Below are 14907 nucleotides of genomic sequence, written 5' to 3' on the forward strand. Positions count from 1 at the left end.
AGCCACCGGGACGTGGGCAGGGCCACCACAAGAGGGGGAGCTCGGCGAGGGCTCAGGGTGGCCCCTCGGGTGGCCCCTTGACCAGGGCGATGGCCGCCAGCTCCTTGCAGAACTCCTCCAGCACCACCACGGCCTTGAGCAGCACGGTGTGATCCATCCTGCGGGGACACCAGCCATGGGGATGGGGCTCTGTGGGGCACGACCCCTCCCCCAAAAGGCCGTTTTTGGGGGCACTCACTGCTCGCCTGGCACCAGCCCCAGGAGCTGCCGGCGCACCAGGAGCAGCTTGGCCCTGGCGTGGGGCACGCGCTGGAGACGCTGCATCAGCTCCCCGATCACCTGCGGAGGGAGCAGAGCGTCAGCCCCCTGAAATATCCCTCATTTCCTCACCAGCATCATTGGGGAGTGTCACAGACTTTTTTTTTCACTAAAAATATTTCCTTAAGGTTTTTTCTTCCTGAGGAGCTGAGAGGCCTCAGGAACAAAATGCAAGCAATGGTTATCTGCTGCTGTGGGATGCAACAGGTGCATCTGGGATTGGCCCATCTTGGATGTTTGTAATTAATGGCCAATCCCAGCCCAGTTGGCTTGGACTCTCTGTACGAGCCACAGACCTTTATCATTGATTCCTTTCTATTCTTAGCTAGCTTGCCTTCTGAGATGAAACTTTTCCTTCAATTCTTTTTAGTATAGTGTTAATGTAATATATCTCTACGTTTGGTAGCTATATCCCCTCTTTCTCTCTCTCTTTTCTCTCTCTTTCTCTCTCCCTTAATCCCTCTATCCCATTTTGCTGTGGTCACTCAATAAAGGTGCATTTGTTTTGATTATCACTGCAAACCCCCTTGTACTGTGTTGGTTCTTTTGCACCCTGAGATCAATCCAGGAACCATCACGAATCCCGTTCGTAAGGATGGATTGCGACACTCTCTCTTCTTTTCTCTCTCTTTCTGTATCTTTTTCTCCCTCTTAATCCCTCTATCCCATTTTGCTGTGATCATTCAATAACGCTGCATTTATTTTGATTATCACTGCAAACCCCCTTGTACCGTGTCGGTTTTTTGCACCCTGAGATCACCCCAGGAACCATCACGAACCCCGTTCGTAATGACGGATTGAGACACTCTCTCTTCTTTTCTCTCTCTTTTTGTATCTTTTTCTCCCTCTTAATCTCTCTATCCCATTTTGCTGTGATCACTCAACAAAGCTGCATTTGTTTTGATTATCACTGCAAACCCCCTTGTACCATGTTGGTTTTTTGCACCCTGAGATCAATCCACGACCCATCACGAGGACGGATCGTGACACCCCCCTGGCCAGGGGGTGTCCCCGCGTCCCCACAGCCCCGAGGGTGACACCATTACCCTGACAAGGACGGAGAAGAGCGAGCGGCAGCCGGGGGCCAGGCTCAGGTAGGGGTCCAGCAGGTACTCGTGCAGGTGGGGGTGGGGGAAGGCGGCCAGCTGGGACAGCACCGAGGTCACCTGCAGGTTCAGGCTGTAGGGCTGGGATGGAGGGGACACTCAGCACCTTGGGTGACCCCCCAACATCCCCTCATCCCCACCAAGGTGATGCTTTTGGCCACTTTGTCCCCATGATGGGGGTCCTGGAGGGGCACAGGGCTGGGATGGAGGGGACACTCAGCACCTTGGGTGACCCCTCAGCATCCCCCCATCCCCACCAAGGTGATGCTTTTGGGCACTTTGTCCCCATGATGGGGGTCCTGGGGGGCACACGGGGGTGTACGGCTGGGATAGGGGGGGATGCTCAGGACCTTGGGTGAGCCCCCAACATCCCCTTATCTCCACCAAGCTGATGCTCTTGGGCACCTTGGCCATGATGGGGGTCATGTAGGGTCTGCCCTACACCCCCCACATCCCCTCATTCTGAGCCCATCCCCACCAAGCCGATGCTTTTGGCCATTTTATCCATTATGGGGAGTCATGGGGGGCACAGGGGGGTGTAGGGCTGGGATGGGGGGGGGACACTCAGGACTTTGGGTGACCCCCCCAGCACCCCCTCATCCCCACCAAGGCGATGCTTTTGGCCACTTTGTCCCCATGATGGGGGTCCTGGGGGGGCACAGGGCTGGGATGGGGGGGGACACTCAGGACTTTGGGTGACCCCACAGCATCCCCACCAAGCTGATGCTTTTGGCCACTTTGTCCCCATGATGGGGGTCCTGCGGGGCTCAGGGGGCACCCAGGTGTACCCCAGTACCTGATCCAGGATCCGGCTCATCCTGTCAAACAGCACCTTGAGGAAATGTCCCTCGTAAAACGCCACCATGGGGTGACAGCAGTGACACGAGTCCAGGGCCGGGGGCACGAGGGCCACCCCCACGGGGCAGCGCTGGCACGGCACGCCTGCACCTGCCCAGGGGTGACAGCAGGTGAGAGCCAGGGTGGGGACAGCCAGCAGCAGGGGCTGGGGACACCCCTGGGCACCCAGCATGGCACCCAGCATGGCACCCAGCATTGGCACCCAGCATGGCACCCACCATGGCCAGGGCGTCGTGCACGTAGGTGTCGTATCCGCCCTCCTCCATGCACGATGAGGTCTTGGCCTCCTCAGGGACCAGGCACAGGAAGCTGGAAGAGACAGAGGAGAGGATGGGTGTTGGGGGAGATGGAACAGGAAAGCCTTATCAATATGATTGTCTGGCAAAAGATTTTGAGAGTATGGAAATTATAAGTGAGATTGAAATGAAAGCAAGCTTTGAGATCCCTCAGTTACTGAACAACTGGAAAACAATGGTGTGGCTGGCTGAAGGTGATCCCCTTTTGATGGAACAACACCCTCTGCTTGCAGACAGCTCCAAGGCTCAGAGCAGACCCTACAGCTTGGCAGAAGGGGCACAAAGAGGAGATTTTAGGGTTTAAAATGTAACACAGGATGGTGATGTAGTGATTCTTATAGGCTGTATGGAAATGCTGTAGGATTTGTATCTTGTACTGGATTGGTTAGTGAGAATTAGAATATTCAACACAGAAGAAGATTTATTTTATTGGAACAGAAATTTCTCCCTGGTACTCCTTTTACTCTCTTACCCTTTTTTACTCTCTTACCCTCTCATCCTCTCTCCCCCTCTCCTCTCTCGGGCCTGCTCTGAGCTGTGCCTGGCAGCTCCAAACAAGGCCCCTGCACCCAGGCCCTTTGCAATAAACCCCAAATTCCATGACCAGAAGATTTATTGCATTGTAACAGGAACCTTGCCCTCTGATCCTCTCTTTTACTCCCTCATTCTCTCTTTACCACACTCTTGCCTTCTCTCTCTTTACCTCTCCCTGTCTCAGGCCTGCTCTGAGCTGTGCCTGGCAGCTCCAAACAAGGCCCCTGCACCCAGGCCCTGTGCAATAACCCCAAGTTCCATGACCAGAAGAAGATTTATTGTATTGTAATGGGAACCTTGCTCTCTCATTGTGTTTACCACTCTCTTTACCTCTCTTTCTCTCTCTTGGGCCTGCTCCAAGCTGTGGCTGGCAGCTCCAAACAAGGCCCCTGCACCCAGGCGCTTTGCAATAACCCCAAATTCCACCACCCGGCTTCAGAGATCTCTCATCTCCATCCATCCCAATCATCCTACCCCCTCAACACTCCTACAGATGGGGAGGGGGATGCAGCCCCCCCATTCCAGCCCAGCTCCTCCAAACCCTTACCTGCTCACCACCTCGCTCACCCGCCCCTTCCCCGACGGGGTGGATGCTGGTGAAGGATTTTTTGTCACCCCAAAGCCGTCAGGGAATCCATCGGTGAAATAGGGATCCTCCTCCAGCTCCCTGTGTGGGGTCAGCATCAGGGGGGTGGGCAGTGGGTGGGGGGCACCCCCCTGACCCTGCCCAGCCCCCCTTGCTCACAGCCCGTCCTCCTCGGGGTCCGTCTCGGGGGGCCCGCGCTCCTCGGCGCCGCGCTGCAGGTACGCCCTGGCCTCCAGGTTCCTCAGCACCAGGTTGTGAGCCACGTGCTCGTGGGGCTTCCTCAGCAGCTCCTCGAAGAGCCTCAGGCTGGCCAGGCTGATCTGGGGTGGCAGTGCCACGGTCAGAGCCCTGCAGGCTGGCCTGGGCACGGCCAGCATGGTCAGACCCCTGGCAGGCTGACCTGGGCATGGTCAGAAGGGTCAGACAGACCCCTGGCAGGCTGGCCAGGCTGACCTGGGCATGGTCAGAAGGGTCAGACAGACCCCTGCAGGCTGACCAGGCTGATCTGGGCATGGCCAGCAGGGTCAGATCCCTGGCAGGCTGGGCAGGCTGATCTGGGCACAGCAGGGTCAGAAAGACCCCTGGCAGGCTGATTTGGGCATGGCCAGCATGGTCAGACCCCTGGCAGGCTGATCTGGGCACGGCCAGAAGGGTCAGACAGACCCCTGCAGACTGACCAGGCTGATCTGGGCATTGCCAGCAGGGTCAGAACCCTGGCAGGCTGAGCTGGGCATTGCCAGCATGGTCAGAGCCCTGGCAGGCTGGCCAGGCTAATCTGGGCACAGTCAGCATGGTCAGAGCCCTGGCAGGCTGATCTGGGCATTGCCAGCATGGTCAGAGCCCTGGCAGGCTGATCTGGGCATTGCCAGCAGGGTCAGACCCTGGCGGGCTGATCTGGGGTGGCAGTGCCAGGGTCAGAGCCCTGGCAGGCTGGCCAGGCTGATCTGGGCACAGCCAGCAGCATCAGAACCCTGGCATTGCTGCCCGCCCACCCAGCCCAGCCCCGGTGGGCTCACCTCGTCGCTCAGGTGGTCGCAGCGCTCGATGAGCTGCGCCCTCAGGGCATGGGGGGCGTCCCCGGGGGTCTCGGGGTGCCGGTGGGGCCCCAGCAGGAACAGGACCAGGCGGTGGAGCAGGGCGGGAGAGCGGAGCTGCCTCACCGTGCCCGCCAGCACGGCCGTGGCGCCCAGCACGGCCAGCTCCGACCTGCAGGGTGGCAGAGGGGGTTTGACAGAGAAAAGGGGGAACCTCCCTGCTCCTGGCTCTGAGGAGAAAAATGCCCCAGCTGGGGTTGGGGAGGCTGTCCAGGGAAAAAGGGAATCCCCCCTTCCTGGCTCTGAGGGGAAAAATGCCCCAGCTGGGGCTGGGGAGGCTGTCCAGGGAAAAAGGGAATCCCCCCTTCCTGGCTCTGAGGGGAGCCTGAGGAGCAGAACCCCCCAGCTGGGGTCAAGGTGATTGCTCATGGAAAAAGGGGGAACCTCTCTGCTCCTGGCTCCTGAGGAGCAGAACCCCCCAGCTAGGACTGGGGTGGTTGTCCAGGGAAAAAGGGGAACCTCCTGCCTCTGGCTTCCAGGGGATCCTGAGGAGCAGAACCAGCTGGCGTCGGGGTGGTTGTGCAGGGAAAAGGGGGAACCCCCCACTCTTGGCTCTGAGGAGCAAAATGCCCCAGCTGGGGTTGGAGAAAGGGGAACCCCCTGGCTCTTGGCTCTGTGGGGGTCCTGAAGGCCAGAATGCCCCAGCTGGGATTGGCGTGGTTGTTCAGGGAAAAAGGGGAAACCCCCCCATTCCTGGCTCCAAGGGGGTCCTGAGGAGCAGAAACCCCCAGCTGCAGTCAGAGTAGTTGTCCAGGGAAAATGGGAATCCCCCCTTCCTGGCTCTGAGGGGGTCTCCACTCCAGCTGGGGTTGGGGTGGCTGTCCAGGGAAAAGGGGGAACCCCCCACTCCTGAGGAGCAGAACCCCCCAGCTGGGGTCGGGGTGTTTGTCCAGGGATAAAGGGGGAACCCCCCCATTCCTGGCTCTGAGGGGACCCTGAGGAGCAGAACGCCCCAGCTGGGGTTGGGGAAAGGGGAACCCCCACTCCTGGCTCTCAGGGGGTCCCTGCCCCAGCTGGGGTTGGGGTGTTTGTCCAGGGAAAAAGGCAATCCCCCCATTCCTGGCTCCTGAGGAGCAGAATCCCCCAGCTGGGATTGGGGTGGTTGTCCAGGGAAAAGGGGGAACCCCCCACTCCTGAGGGGGTCCTGAGGTTCAGAACACCCCAGGTGGGGTCAGGGAGGTTGTTCAGGAAAAAGGGGGAACCCTCCCATCCCTGGCTCTGAGGAGCAGAACGTCCCAGCTGGGGTCAGGGAAAAGGGAACCCCCCACTCCTGGCTCTGAGGGGACCCTGAGGAGCAGAAAGCCTCAGCTGGGCTCAGGGTGGATGTCCAGGGAAAAGGGGGAACCCCCCACTCCTGAGGGGGTCCTGAGGGGCAGAACACCCCAGATGGGGTCAGGGAAAGGGGAACCCCTCACTCCTGGGGTCACTCACATCTGCAGGAGCTGCGGCTGCAGGGTGCCCTGGAAGAACTTCTCCTCCACGGCCTGGCTGATGGCATCGGCCACGAGCTGTGGGGGAGAAAATGGGGAACCCCTCAGGACAAACCTTAATTTGCCTTAAACTGCACCCCAGGAGGTTTGGGTTGGATTAGGAAGAATCTCTCCACAGGAAGGGTGTGGGAATGGGGCTGCCCAGGAAGTGGTGGTGTCACCATCCCCATCCCTGGAGGTGGCACTCGGTGACAAGGTAGGGATCAGGCCCCAATTAACCCCCAGATTAATGAACCCCGTGCTTCTCACCGGGTGGGCACCCATCACCAGCTCATCCAGGAAATCCAGCCAGCCCAGGAACTCTGCCAGGCTCTCCTTGCCCGGGAACCCCCCGTCCCCAGCGCCGTCCCCCTGCGACCTGCACGGCACAGACAACGCGCGGCTGTGGCACCGCCCGGCTGGCACCTGGCACCCCCAGCCTGGCACCCCCTCACCTCCAGCTGGCCCTGTCCATGCCGAGGACATCAGCAGGGTCGGTGCCGGCGGGCACGGCGCTGTAGAGGTCGCAGAGGTGCCCCACGAGCAGCTGGCACAGGGCAGTGCCCCGCGCCAGGCAGGTGGCAGCTGCCTCCTGGGACAGCCCCGCCAGCAGCAGCACGTTCTCCCGAGCCTTCAGCGCCACCCGGCTCTTCTGCGAGGAAGAGGAGGAGGGCACGGGGGTGGCCACAGGCCTGGCAGTGCCCTCTGCCCCCGAGGTGCCACCCCTGAGGCCGTACCTTGCTCCTGCACAGTGCCACCAGGCAGGTGACGAGGTTGCTGTCCCTGCGTGCCGGGGAGGGCTGGGCAGGAGGGGAGGCGGCATCGATGCCCGAGGGATGATCCAAATGCTCTGCCCTGGGCATGCAGCTGGCATTGGTGCCCGGGGGATGCTCCAAACCTTCCTCCCTGGGGGTAGAAATGGCAGTGGTGCCCGGGGGATGCTCCAAATTCTCTTTCCTGGGCATGGAGCTGGCAGCGGTGCCCAGGGGATGCTCCAAATGTTCAGAGCTGGCAGTGGTGCCCAAGGGATGCTCCAAACTCTCTGCCCTGGGCATGGAGCTGGCAGAGGTGCCCAGAGGGTGCTCCAAATGCTCTTCCCTGGCGGTAGAAATGGCAGCGGTGCCCGGGGGATGCTTCAAACGCTCGGAGCTGGCACCAGTGCCCGAGGGATGTTCCAAACCCTCTGCCCTGGGCATGGAGCTGGCAGAGGTGCCCGAGAGATGCTCCAAACCCTCCGTCCTGGGGCTCTCCGGGGCTCTCCTCCCGTTCAGGACGCTCTTTCCCTGGAGAGGAAGAGGAGCAGCAAAGCATTGCAGCCATCACCTTCCTCCTCCTCCTCCTCCTCACCCTGAGGAGCTTTATGGCAGGGAGGAGGCTGCAAAGGGGGTCCAAAACCCCAATTGGGGGAGCCCAAACCCCACAGGTGACCCCACAGTGTCCCACCTGCAGGATGTGGGGCAGCAGGCTGGGAGCCCAAACCCCACAGGTGACCCCACACCATCCCACCTGCAGGATGTGGGGCAGCAGGCTGGGATCCTGGAGCCCAAACCCCACAGTGTCCCACCTGCAGGATGTGGGGCAGCAGGCTGGGAGCCCAAACCCCATTAGTGACCCCACAGAGTCCCACCTGCAAGATGTGGGGCAGCAGGCTGGGATCCTGCTGGAGCCCAAACCCCACAGGTGACCCCACAGAGTCCCACCTGCAGGATGTGGAGCAGCAGGCTGGGAGCCCAAACCCCACAGTGTCCTATCTGTGGGATGTGGGGCAGCAGGCTGGGATCCTGGAGCCCAAACCCCATTGGGGACCCCACAGTGTCCCACCTGCAGGATGTGGGGCAGCAGGCTGGGATCCTGGAGCCCAAACCCCACAGTGTCCCATCTGTGGGATGTGGGGCAGCAGGCTGGGAGCCCAAACCCCATTGGGGACCCCACAGAGTCCCACCTGCAGGATGTGGGGCAGCAGGCCGGGATCCTGGAGCCCAAACCCCACAGGTGACCCCACAGTGTCCCACCTGCAGGATGTGGGGCAACAGGCTGGGATCCTGGAGCCCAAACCCCATTGGGGACCCCACAGTGTCCCACCTGCAAGATGTGGGGCAGCAGGCTGGGATCCTGGAGCCCAAACCCCATTAGTGACCCCACAATGTCCCACCTGCAAGATGTGGGGCAACAGGCTGGGATCCTGTTGGAACCCAAACCCCACAGAGTCCCACCTGCAGGATGTGGGGCAGCAGGCTGGGATCCTGGAGCCCAAACCCCACAGGTGACCCCACAGTGTCCCATTTGCAGGATGTGGGGCAGCAGGCTGGGATCCTGGAGCCCAAACCCCCCAATGTCCCACCTGCAGGATGTGGGGCAGCAGGCTGGGATCCTGGAGCCCAAACCCCACAGTGTCCCATTTGTGGGATGTGGGGCAGCAGGCTGGGAGCCCAAACCCCACAGGTGACCCCACAGAGTCCCACCTGCAGGATGTGGGGCAGCAGGCCGGGATCCTGCTGGATCTTGGAGCAGAGCACGGCGGTGAACTGCACCTCCTCCCTCTCAGTGCCGGAGCCCAGGCGGTCCCCGCTGAGCTGGAGCAGCTTCTGGGGAGCAGGGGAGGGGCATGTGGGGGTGCTGGGGGTGCCACCGTGGGTGTCACCCCTCGGGGACAGGTGGCAGCTCACCTGCACGGGCCGGTGCACGTTGAGGTAGTGCAGGAGCGGGTGCTGCAGCTGCCCCAGCAGGCGGCTGAAGAAGAGCAGGACCTGCTGCCTCATGCCGGGGGGATACTGCGACAGGGACAGGGGACAGCCATCAGCCACATCCCTGGTGTCCCCCCTAAATCACCCCAAACAACCCCCCAGATCCCTTTAAATGCGGCATTCACATTCTCTGGAAAAATCCTTTCACCCAGGGTTTTTCTCCTGGGAAGCTTAGAAGCCTCAGAGAAAAAGGAAAACAATTCTGATCTCATTTGCTTCTCCTCTGTCTTGCTCGTGTGGAATGAGTTTGGAGATTGTTTACCCACAGGTGATTGTTTCACTGGGTTCTGCTCTGAGTTATTTTGCGTTTGTTTTATGCGTTTATCTTTGTTATTTTGACTCATTAGCCAATCCAGGCCAAGCTGTTTCGGGACTCTGGAAAGAGTCTGGCACACAGATATTTTAAAAATGAAAATAAATAAAAATAAGCATAAACAATAAAAAGAGTCCGGCACACGGATATTTTTAAAAGAAATAAAAATTCAAATAAAAAATAAAAACAAAAATTAAAATTAAAAATAAAATTTTAAAAATCTGCTACTTGGCTTTGCAGGATGAAGTGCCAGGTGTGGCAAAAAAGGAAATATTGGCCAAATATTTAACAAATAGAACAGCTCTGCTGTCCTTTTCCTGCTATTAATAGCAACAAGGCCCCTAGAAATTGATTTTTATTCAAATAGAGGTGGAAACACGCCGGTCCTTTCGCACCCAGGAGGATTTGGGGTTTTGGGGCGCTGAGAAATGGGAAATAATCCCTCAGATGTTTTTATTTTTATTTTTTAAATGCCTGTTTTAATTTTAATTTTTAAACTATCTGTGTGCCAGATAAAAACCCTTCCCGTGCAAGCAGGGATGTGCTGAGCTCCCAGAAAGGATCCCAGTGGGGAACTTGAGAACCCCAAGACCTTCCCAAAAAAGCCAAGTTTTCCCTCACAAAAACCCAATTTTCCCCAAAAAACCCCCAAGCCCTGTGACCACCTCCCACTTCACAAACCGGAAAAATGCTCCAAAATTCAAATTATTGAGGGGCACAGGTAAAGCAGCCGGGCAAGGCCGCGGCTTTGGCCTCTCCCGAGGATTTTCCCGATTCCCGGGCTCACCTCTGCCTTTCCCAGCGTTCCCAGAGTTTCCAGCAGCTTGTGCTGCAGCAGGAACTCGAGGCACGGCCCCGTGTCCCCCGGCGGGCGCTGCCGCTCCTCGTGCACCAGGATGTCCAACATCTGCCGCAGGCGCCACGGGATGTCCGTCTGTCGCGCCGGGACGCTCTCGTCTGCGGGGTTTGGGGGTCAGGGATTTGGGGATCAGGGATTTGGGGGTCGAGGATTTGGAGATCAGGGATCTGGGGATCAGGGGATCAGGGGTTCAGGGGTTCAGGGATTGGGGGATTTGGGGATCCAACATCTGCCGCAGGCGCCACGGGATGTCCGTCTGTCGTGCCGGGACGCTCTCGTCTGCGGGGTTTGGGGGTCAGGGATTTGGGGGTCGAGGATTTGGAGCTCAGGGGATCAGGGATTTGGGGATCAAGGGTTCAGGGATCTGGGATTGGGGGATTTGGGGGTCCAACATCTGCCGCAGGCGCCACGGGATGTCCGTCTGTCGTGCCGGGACGCTCTCGTCTGCGGGGTTTGGGGGTCAGGGATTTGGGGGTCGAGGATTTGGAGCTCAGGGGATCAGGGATTTGGGGATCAGGGGTTCAGGGATCTGGGATTGGGGGATTTGGGGGTCCAACATCTGCTGCAGGCACCACGGGATGTCTGTCTGTCGTGCTGGGATGCTCTCGTCTGCGGGGTTTGGGGATTTGGGATCAGGGATTGGGGTGTTCAGGGATTCGGGGTTCAGGGATCTGGGAATTCAGGGATTCGGGGACCCAGGGATTCAGGGATTCCAGGATTGAGGGATCAGGGATTTGGGGATTGGGGATTCAGGGGATCAGGGATTCGGGGGTTCAGTGACTGGGGGATTTTGGGATTCAGATATCAGGGATTTAGGGATACCGGGGTTCAGGTATCTGGGATTAGGGGATTGGGGGATTTGGGGTCCAACATCTGCCGCAGGCGCCACGGGATGTCCGTCTGTCGCGCCGGGACGCTCTCGTCTGCGGGGTTTGGGGGTCAGGGATTTGGGGATCAGGGATTTGGAGATCAGGGGATCAGGGATTTGGGGATCAGGGATCAGGGGTTCAGGGATTGGGGGATTTGGGGGTCCAACATCTGCCGCAGGTGCCACGGGATGTCCGTCTGTCGCGCCGGGACGCTCTCGTCTGCGGGGTTTGGGGGTCAGGGATTTGGGGATCAGGGATTTGGAGATCAGGGGATCAGGGATTTGGGGATCAGGGGTTCAGGGATCTGGGATTGGGGGATTTGGGGGTCCAACATCTGCCGCAGGCGCCACGGGATGTCTGTCTGTCGTGCTGGGATGCTCTCGTCTGCGGGGTTTGGGGATTTGGGATCAGGGATTGGGGTGTTCAGGGATTCGGGGTTCAGGGATCTGGGAATTCAGGGATTCGGGGACCCAGGGATTCAGGGATTCCAGGATTGAGGGATCGGGGATTTGGGGATTGGGGATTCAGGGGATCAGGGATTCGGGGGTTCAGTGACTGGGGGATTTTGGGATTCAGATATCAGGGATTTAGGGATACCGGGGTTCAGGTATCTGGGATTAGGGGATTGGGGGATTTGGGGTCCAACATCTGCCGCAGGCGCCACGGGATGTCCGTCTGTCGTGCTGGGATGCTCTCGTCTGCGGGGTTTGGGGGTCAGGGATTTGGGGATCAGGGATTTGGGGATCAGGGGATCAGGGATCAGGGGTTCAGGGATTGGGGAATTTGGGGTCCAACATCTGCCGCAGGCGCCATGGGATGTCCGTCTGTCATGCCGGGACGCTCTCGTCTGCAGGGTTTGGGGATTTGGGACTGGGGGATTCAGGGGTTCAGGGGTTTGGGATTTGGGGATTCAGAGATCAGGGATTCAGGGATCTGGGAATTCAGGGATTCGGGGACCCAGGGATTCAGGGATTCCAGGATTGAGGGATCAGGGATTTGGGGATTGGGGATTCAGGGGATCAGGGATTCGGGCGCTCAGGAATTCAGGGCTTTGGGGACTCAGGGATTCAGGGGTTAAGGGATTTGGGGATTCGGGGATTCAGAGATCAGTGACCCAGGGATTCAAGGATACAGGGATCCAGGGGTTCAGGGATTCAGAGATGAAGGATTCGGGGATATGGGGATCAGGGGACTCAAGAGATCAGGGATTCGAGGATTCAGGGGTTCAGGGATGAGGATTTTGGGGTTCAGGAATCCAGTGATTCAGGGGTTCAGGGATCAGAGGTTCAGGGATTCGGGGATTCAGAGATCCAGGGGCTCAAGGATTTGGGGATCCAGGGGTTCAGTGGTTCAGGGACTCGGAGACCCGGGGATTTGGGGATTCAAGGATTCAGGGATCTGGAGATTCATGGATTCAGAGATTCAGGGATCCAGCTGTTCACCGATTCAGGGATTCAAGGATGGGGGGCTGTGGCGGGGCGTCCCCCGGGCACAGCAGCAGGAGGGATGCCCCGCTGAGGTGCCAGCCATGCCAGCGAGGTTCTGCCAGGGCTTTTCCCTGATCCGTGCCATCCCTAAACCCTGCTCCTCCGGAACGGGAACAACGCTAGATGGCAATGTGAGGATGGAGCAGCCGCTTCCGCTCCGGCCTAGGACGCTGCCGGACATCCCGCTCCTCCCGCCGCCCGTTCCGTTCCCCCGGTGGGCACCGCAGCCCCCCGGGCAGAGCGGGCACCGGGATCCGCCGGGAGCTGGGGCCGGAGCGCTGCCGGGGTTACCGGAGGGACGTGTCCCTGCTGTGTTAGGAGTGTCCCAGCCTGTCCAGGAGTGTCCCTGTACCGGGAGTGTCCCCGGCCACCCCAAACCCTCCGTGCCGACCCCACCGGGGGCTCAGGGGGGCTGCGCAGGGAGGGAACCCCGGGTGAGGTTAATCCTGCCGGGATTTGGGAAGGGGGTCCCGTCCCCGTTCCCACGTGCCCGGGCAGCCACAGCGCACCCGGGTCCTGTGCCAGGGCACGGGGTCCCATGGCAGGGGACAGGGATTTGTCCCAGGACACGGGGTCCTGTCCCGGGACATGTCCCCTGCCCCAGTATCATTCCTAGGCCGGGGAACCCGTTTTAGGGCACAGGGAGCTTCTCCAAAGACCCTTCCCAGGATATGGGATCGTGTCCCAGGGAATGGGGTCCCCTATTAGAGCACAGAGACCTTATTCCCGTTTTTAGGACACCCTATTTTAGGACACAAAGACCTCTCCTAGGACACGACAACTCTGCTCCCACACCACAAGGACTTTATTGGCACCTGAGACCCCATCCCGGGGGAAAAGGACCCCATCCCGGGAAACACGGAGCCCATCCCGGGAAACACGGAGCCCATCCCGGGACAAAAGTACCCCAAGCCCGGGACACCGGGACCCGCGCCCCACTCACCTGTGGCCTCCAGGTAGTAGCCGGTGATGCCCGTCCAGTGCTCAGTGAAGGCTTGCAGCAGGTCCACGCTGGGTTCCCGCTGCTCACACCGGGATCAGGGTCAGGGAGGCTCGGAACCCCCATTCCCGGTCCCATTCCCGGTGCCGTTCCCGGTCCCGTTCCTGCCGCGTTTCCCCGGCCCCGCTCACCGTCTCCACCGCCTGCTGCAGCAGCGCTCCCAGCCGGCTGAGCATGGCTGGGACCCCCGGCCCGGCCCCGGCCCCGGTCCCGGTCCCGGCCCCGTTCCGGCCCCGCCGCTCCCGCCCCGCCCGGCCCCGCCCGCCCGGTCCCGCCCCCGGCGGCTCCGCTGCCGCTCCCGGCGGGATGGGCCGGGCCGGGAGCGGGAAGGGCGGGGGACGGAGGGGTTGGGAAGGTGGCGCTGCCCTAAAACTGCTCCGCGGGCGGGTCTGGGTGGGGATGGACACCCGGGGCACCGGGGTGGGAACAAAGCCCGCTCACACTGGGGTAAGGCATCGACCCACCCCGCATGGACCCCACAAATCCCTTCACCAGGATCAGGATACCCGCCACAAACCTCTTCACTGGGATTGGGATTGATCCCACAAACCCTTTCACAAGGATCAGGATACCCCCACAAGCTCCTTCCTCGGGACTGGGACTGACCCCACAAACTCCTTCACTGGGGTCGGAGCTGACCCCACAAACCCCTTTACCGGGATGGGGATGGACCCCACAAACTCCGTGCACCAGGATCTGGATACCCCCCACAAATTCCTTCCCTGGGGTTGGGATTGACCTCACAAACTCCTTCACTGGGATGGGGATGGACCCCACACACCTGGATGGGAACAAAACCCTCTTACATTAGGGTGAGGCATCAACCCACGCTGGGTAGACCCCACAAAACCCCTTAACCAGGATCGGGATTGAGTCCACAAACCCTTTTACTGGGATCAGGATACCCCCAAAAACTCCTTCCTTGGGATTGGGACTGACCCCACAAACCCCTTTACCGGGATGGGGATGGACCCCACAAACTCCTTGCACCAGGATCTGGATCCCCCCCACAAACTCCTTCCCTGGTGTTGGGATTGACCCCACAAACTCCTTCGCTGGGATGGGGATGCAGTCCACGAACCCCTCTATCAAGATGGGGATGGACTCCACAAACCCCTTTAACAGGATGGGGATTGAGCCCACAAATTCCTTCCCTGGGATCAGGACTGATCCCACAAACCCCTTCACTGGGATCAGGACTGATCCCACAAACCCCTTCACTGGGATCAGGATGCCCCCCATAAACTCCTTTCCTGGGGTTGGGATTGACCCCACAAACTTCTTCACTGGGATAGGGATGGACCCCACAAAGCCCTTCATAGGATGAGAATGCACCCCACAAACTCCTTCGCTGGGATCTGGAGTGATCCTACA

The 14907-nt window shown here is 59.7% G+C and overlaps 1 protein-coding gene across 1 annotated transcript; it reads right to left on the bottom strand.

Annotated features, from left to right (window-relative positions):
- Positions 1 to 13721, bottom strand: FHIP2B (FHF complex subunit HOOK interacting protein 2B). Its single transcript, XM_063175271.1, is given in 18 exon segments — positions 1 to 158; positions 239 to 339; positions 1365 to 1505; positions 2221 to 2310; positions 2313 to 2372; positions 2501 to 2591; positions 3660 to 3779; positions 3858 to 4018; positions 4715 to 4904; positions 6224 to 6300; positions 6532 to 6640; positions 6717 to 6913; positions 6999 to 7544; positions 8724 to 8846; positions 8928 to 9032; positions 10106 to 10275; positions 13477 to 13555; positions 13665 to 13721. Coding segments are annotated over 18 exon segments (2511 nt in total). The 5' UTR covers positions 13710 to 13721; the 3' UTR covers positions 1 to 52.
- Positions 13722 to 14907: the final 1186 nt, after the last annotated feature.

This window comes from Melospiza melodia, chromosome 23 (genome assembly GCF_035770615.1).
Source record: "Melospiza melodia melodia isolate bMelMel2 chromosome 23, bMelMel2.pri, whole genome shotgun sequence".
NCBI lineage: Eukaryota > Metazoa > Chordata > Aves > Passeriformes > Passerellidae > Melospiza > Melospiza melodia.